This window comes from Carlito syrichta, unplaced genomic scaffold, assembly GCF_000164805.1.
Source record: "Carlito syrichta isolate Samal-C Ts95f unplaced genomic scaffold, Tarsius_syrichta-2.0.1 Scaffold305877, whole genome shotgun sequence".
NCBI classification, from domain to species: Eukaryota; Metazoa; Chordata; class Mammalia; order Primates; family Tarsiidae; genus Carlito; species Carlito syrichta.
Window position 1 is genome coordinate 153,111 of NW_007249973.1, and position 6,490 is coordinate 159,600.

Below are 6,490 nucleotides of genomic sequence, written 5' to 3' on the forward strand. Positions count from 1 at the left end.
GGGTGACAGAGTGAGACTCCAACTCAAAAAAAAAAAAAAAATCCTGGCAGAGCTGAAGAAACATCTAATTCACCTTTCCTGTAGCCCTGTCCCAGACCCCAGAGCCAGGCTTGTGGCAAACGTTGGTAAATGTAACTGAGACATGTATGAAGGAATCCTGGGCTGTTGATCAGAATCTGCCAGTGGATATTTCTGTGGATCCTCGTGCCTCAGTCATTGGTTTTCTATATAAAACCCTCCTGTTTTTTACTCCCCACATCTAGTGAAATGTATTTGGCTACATATAACAGAAAACCAGATCAAACTGACTTCACCTGGGAGAAAATTCACTGCCTTGCTTAATAAGAAGCCCTGAGGTGTGGCTGGCTTCAGGCTAGTTGGATACAGCAGCTGAGTGATGTTATCATGGATGTCAAGGTTCTCTGCTTCTTCTCCCTGGTTTAGGCTTCTGTCTTGTGCTCAAGTGGACCCTCATAGGGATGCAGGGTGCTGCAGCAGTGACTGGGGCAGCAGGCCCCTGTGTTCAACCCCCAGAATAAAGGCTTTCTCTTTACATGAGAACCCAGCTTAGGTCACCTGCCTACCTCAGACTCCTGATGATCAGGGATGTCATTCACCAGTTTATTTCAACCAGTGGTTTTCAACCTTTTCTGGGCACCAGAATCCCCTGGGGGACATTTCAGAAGTATTGATGCCCAGACCTCACTGCAAGAAATTTTGTTTTACTTAGTTTGAAACTGGAATCAGACATCCCAAGTGGTTCTGAAGAATGAGGTGTTTGAGAACCAGTGATGTAGATTTGCTAGAAAATGGCTTTGGGAGGGAGGGACTTACCTTTGCAGTGTCCCATGACTGTGAAAGTGATGTACGCCTGGACAGTATTGGTTTCCACAGATGGAGGTCAAGGGCCATGAGTATTGTACAGACAGATAGCATCTCCTCTATAGCAGTTGCAGTCCAGGAATGGGATTTGTACCTGTCTTCATCTTCTTGGCTGCCATAACAAAATACCATAGACTGGTGGCTTAAATAAGAATTTATACTCTCACAGTTCTGGAGGCTGGGAAGTCCAAGATTAAGGTACTGCCTGATTTGGTTCCTGGTAAGGCCCTTCTTTCTGGTTTGCAGATAGCAGCCTTTCCTGTGTCCTTACATGGTCAAGAGACAGAGAGAGGAGAGATCTCTTTCTCTTTCTGTTTTTATAAGGTCACAGTCCTATTCGATTAGGACTCCACTCTTATGATCTCATTTAATTTTAATTACCTATTAAAGACCCTATCTCTACATGTAGTCACAGTGGCTTCAATTGAGGCTTTAACATATTACTTTTGAGGGGAACACAATTCATTCCATAGCAATACCCTTAGTTTTCAGGGCTCCAATCAGTATGTTACTTACTTTGGGAACAGCTTCATTCATGCTCTGACCTCTGTCATGAAGTCCCAGGCAAGATGGAAAGATTTCATTCTTTTCACAAAATTATTCCTGTCCTATTTCTTTTTCTTTTGCTATCAATAGGACATCGAGTTCCTAAACCAGAGTTGATCCACCTGCTGGAGCATGGGCAGGAGCTGTGGACAGTGAAGAGAGGTCTCTCACATAGCACCTGTGCAGGTAGGCAGCCACCAACTGGTCAGGTGGGGTCATAGCAACCTTTAGAATGTGAGGGGACCACTGACCCTGAATTTCTATGTAAAACTGTTTGTTATGACCTCTTTGGGGTCTCGTTATTTCTAACTCACATCAAGGGATAGTGCACATCAGCCGGAGAGCACTCAGCTACACAGATATTCAGAGCCACAGTTGCCTTCAAACAGGAACAGGAAGCTTTAAGATCACTCTGATATAATCCAGTCCACAGAATGAAAACAAGAGGAAGAGGAAAAGTCTTACCCAGTTGCACGCATACTTCATGACCACATAGTTTTGGCAAGAACTAGGCATTTGGCCACATCGGGGTGCTCAGGACTGAGGAATGCAGTTTGTTTGTGTGCCCAAGAAGAAGGCAAACGTGTCTGTTTTATGTCACCTTCAGGCTGCCATATTCCAAAAAAATCAGAGTGGTAACAATTTATGTGTCATTGAGTTGTTTGGGGACATAATGAGATAATGCATGATGCTGCTTAGTTCAGTGCCTGGCTCACAGTATCAACAAAAGTCGACTGTTAGTAGTATTCCTGTAATTTTCCTTCTGGACTCAGAAAAAGGGACCTTTCCTCTCCTTGATGTTACTGTCAGCACTCTACTAGGGATGCCATGCTCTCCTACCTTCTCCATCCATTCATCCATCCTCCTATTTGACCATCAGACACCTTTGTGCCATATCTTCCTGCCCCTCTTGCCCTGAAAGATACCATCGTGACATTTGTCCTTTTCTGCCCCACATCTGTGCTGATGAGTGTATCTGGAGCTATCTGCCTTGTGGATTGGCATCACTGCTGAGTTGTGGGCTCTCCCGTCAGTCTTCTTGACCAGCCCCACTTCCAATTCTGTGTGTTCCAAACACCTCCTTCCCCATCCCTTCCACCCTAACATCTCCACTGTAGTTTCAAAGGCACCTCCAGCTCCTGATGCCTAAGAAGACACTCAGTTCAGAGAATATCCTGCCATCAAAGCAGATTAGAAGGCTGGAAATATCCAGACAGTTCCTGGACTCCTCTAACTTCATGAAAGCCAGCATCCATTCATCCTTAGTCCTGTTCATTTTACATAATCCATGTTGCCTGAATATATCACCTCCAGTTTCATTAGCTCCATCACTAACACCCTAGTCCAGGCTCTTATCACCCTTTGTCCATACCAGAGACTCCTAACAGGTCTCCCAAAATCTCTGTGCCTTTGGGCAGGTCTTTTCCTGCACCAGATCCTGCAGCCACTCAGATGTGTTCTAGTCTTCGCCACTTCCCCAGCAGTCGATGTCTCAGCATATAATTAACTTCATGTTAAAAACAAAGGCTATGTACTTAGTTTTCTTGTTCCTAGATTCTTGAAGATTCATCTACATCTGTCTTATACTTAGCTTCTGTGTCTTCTCTTTAGCTTTAAGTCAGACTGCCAAATATTTTTTTAAAGTAGCTGTATTATTTCCCATTCTTTCCTGCCAGGTATGAGAGTTCCATTGCATCAGTTTCTTCTAAGCATGTGATACTGTCCACTTTACTCTGGGAGGCACAGTAGTTAGATTCCGCAGACCACAGCACTGAAATTGTTCTTGCTGATGTTATTACTGTCTTCCTACTTGCCCAATGTAACAATGAGGATGATAATAATAAGGATAATGACCCACAACTTAACGAACACTTATGCTGCATCAAGAATTGTGCATTTTCTCATTTAACCCTCATGACAGGCTGAGACACTGAGTTTCCTAGTCTCTTAGTTGAAGAATTTGAGACTTAGTAGAGAAAGTCCTCCTCTAGTATTAGCTCACTTGACAGAGGCAGGATTTGAACTGATTCATCCTGTCTCTAATGCCCTCACTCTTGACTGCCATGCTCTGTGCCTTCTGACACAGAAGAAACTAAATTGTTAAATCTTAGCATGCTTGACCTTTTGTAACATTTGTTCCTGTATTTCCCTCTATCTCTTTTGTTCTGATCTTTTTTTCCCTTCTAACTCTAATCATTTCTTCCATATTGGCTTAACCAGGCATCTGATGCCCTTTCTTCTTTTAGCTCTTAAGTACTCTTCAAGGGTAAATCTACCCATTTGTTCTTCAGCCCATTACCCATTTCTCTCTGGTAATGACTCTGGCTTCTCCAACAAGACTCAGCTCATAGGACACACCCTCTATCCTCTATGAATCTCTTCATGATTTTTTTTCTTCCCAATCTTGTTAGGTGTTACTTCTCTATACTGTCATAGTACCAAGAGACTTCAATTTTTGGAACAAATGCCCTTTAGACGATGTCATCAAAACTGTATCCTTTCTTCCCTGCTCTGGACTATGAAGGGTGGCATCTCCTCTCCAGATCTTTTGTCCTGTGGTCCAGGCTGCCCTCCAGATTTTCCCTTTAATGATATCAAGGATACAAGGACCATGAGAAGTATTTGGAAACCTGGGTTATAGAGATGTAAAGACACAGTATTAAGGCCGGGTGCAGTGGCTCACACCTATAATCCCAGCACTTTAGATAGTTGAGGTGTGAGGATTGCCTGAGCCCATGGGTTCAAGACCAGCCTGGGCAACTTGGCGAGACCTCATCTCTACATCAAAAAAGTTAGCTGGACATGGTGGCATGTGTCTATGGTTCCAGCTACTTGGAAGGCTGAAGCAGAAGGATTGCCTGAGTCCAGCAGGTCAAGGCTGCAGTGGCCATGAGTGTGCCACCGTACATACTCAGCCTGGGCAACAGAGTGAAACTCCAACTAAAAAAAAAAAAAGAAAGACACAGTAGTAGAGGGACTACTTTCATCCTCATTTTTCCACTTAAGCGTTTATCTTGTTTCTTCTACATTGCATCACTGAAAGTCCCCTCCTTTGTGTGTCTGATTCCCTCCAGGTGATAGAGCACAACTTCAGAGTAGAGAGCCAACCACTTGTTTGCCAGTCTTATCTGAGAGAGCCTTTCTCCAGGGAAGCCTGACCCCGAGATCTTTAAGGGACTCCAGATTGGGGAAGTCTAGGGACCAGGATGGACTTTTGGAAATGCAGAAAGGTCAAGTGAAGCTAGATACAGATACTCACAAGGATACCCATCCTGGGAAAGTGAACCTTGAAGATGAAGGTTTGGGGATAAATGATAGTCTGCACTCCGGGGTGTTACAGGAACGAGTATCTTCAGATGTTCTTCATGAACGTGACTCACAGCAACCAGGGAAAGACACCTTGATTCATGCAGGGACAAACCTCTACAAATGCAAGCAGTGTGGGAAAGGTTTTAACAGGAAGTGGTATCTTGTTCGACATCAGCGGGTTCACACTGGAATGAAGCCCTATGAATGCAATGCATGTGGAAAAGCCTTTAGCCAGAGCTCAACCCTTATTCGGCACTACCTTATCCACACTGGGGAGAAACCATACAAGTGCCTTGAGTGTGGGAAGACCTTCAAACGCAGGTCATACCTCATGCAGCACCATCCAATCCACACTGGAGAGAAGCCCTATGAGTGTAATCAGTGTCGAAAGGCCTTCACCCACCGCTCTACTTTTATTCGCCATAACAGGACCCACACTGGAGAAAAACCTTTTGAGTGCAAAGAATGTGAGAAAGCCTTTAGCAATAGGGCACACCTAATTCAACACTACATCATCCACACTGGAGAGAAGCCCTATGATTGCATGGAATGTGGAAAGGCCTTCAGATGCAGCTCAGAACTCATGCAGCACCAGCGGATTCACACTGGGGAGAAGCCCTATGAATGCACTCAGTGTGGGAAAGCCTTTCACCGGAGTACGTACCTCATTCAGCACTCTGTCATCCACACTGGGGAGATGCCCTACAAATGCATTGAATGTGGGAAGGCCTTTAAACGCAGATCACACCTCCTGCAGCACCAGCGGGTCCATATGTGAGAGATACCCTACTGGTGCAGTAAATGTAGAAAACCCTTCACCAACAGCTCCTCTTCTAGCATTTATAATGGGACTTATGCTGGAGGAAAAAACCCTCTGAATGCAAAGAATATTGGGAAGCTTTCTTTTGTCGGTTCTTAACACACGACCAGACATTTTGGAGAGAAGTGTTTGTAAATATAGTGAAGGTTAGGATACCTTCAGCAACTGCTCAGCCTTCACTCATTGCAGAAGGATTCATACAGAGAGAAGTGCACAAGACATTCCACCTCTGTCAGTATCAAGGAATTCATGCTGGAGAAAAATATTCCAAATATAACTACTAAGGACAGTTTTTGACCAGTAGAAAAATCTCACCGTCCAATAATCCATAATGAAAAGTTACCACATAATTATCATTGGTGTGAGAAAACTTTATGTGACCAGATCATCACTTACTTGTCATGCAAAGAACCATATTGGAATTTGATCCACCTTTGTATTTACTCCATGAACTTATAAAAACCTTTGGTCACAGATATCTCCTTGGTTTACACTGGAAAGTGTCTTGGCATTAAAAAAAAAAAAAAAAAAAAAAGGAGCAGGAGGTGGAAACAAACAATAACAGGGAAAAACAAATGTCTTTACAGACTTTTTTGCAAGCCTATTAGTTTTTCACTGGTTTTATTTTTTGTTAAAGGAATGTTTGAGAGACAATAGAATATTAGCCCTTTGTCTTTTCTATGCATTCACTGCTGTCCTGTATCAGGAGAGTTGGACAGTGAGGGCAAATCTCCAGACATTTCTTGGAAAGTTTCTTTGTTCCAGACATCTCTGGGAGGATATCCATGAGGAGAGTAATTCTTTGTGAGAAATGTGAAGGCTCGAGTCATGAGATACTTGAACATACAAGAAATTAAAATACTGTGAATGTTCTGACATGATACTTCTGTTTATTTCTAAGGAGAGCAGAATCTACATACAGATGGCACATCA

The 6,490-nt window shown here is 43.4% G+C and overlaps 1 protein-coding gene across 2 annotated transcripts in view; it reads left to right on the forward strand.

Annotated features, from left to right (window-relative positions):
* ZNF550 (zinc finger protein 550) overlaps window positions 1-6,033 on the forward strand; it is a 25,617-nt gene extending 19,584 nt beyond the window's left edge. For both annotated transcript variants that reach the window (XM_008062894.1, XM_008062895.1), the window contains exons 3-4: window positions 1,519-1,614; window positions 4,503-6,033. In XM_008062894.1, the coding sequence (XP_008061085.1) occupies window positions 1,519-1,614; window positions 4,503-5,515 (1,109 nt within the window). In that variant the 3' untranslated portion in view covers window positions 5,516-6,033. The remainder of the gene's footprint in view (window positions 1-1,518; window positions 1,615-4,502) is intronic.
* Window positions 6,034-6,490: the final 457 nt, after the last annotated feature.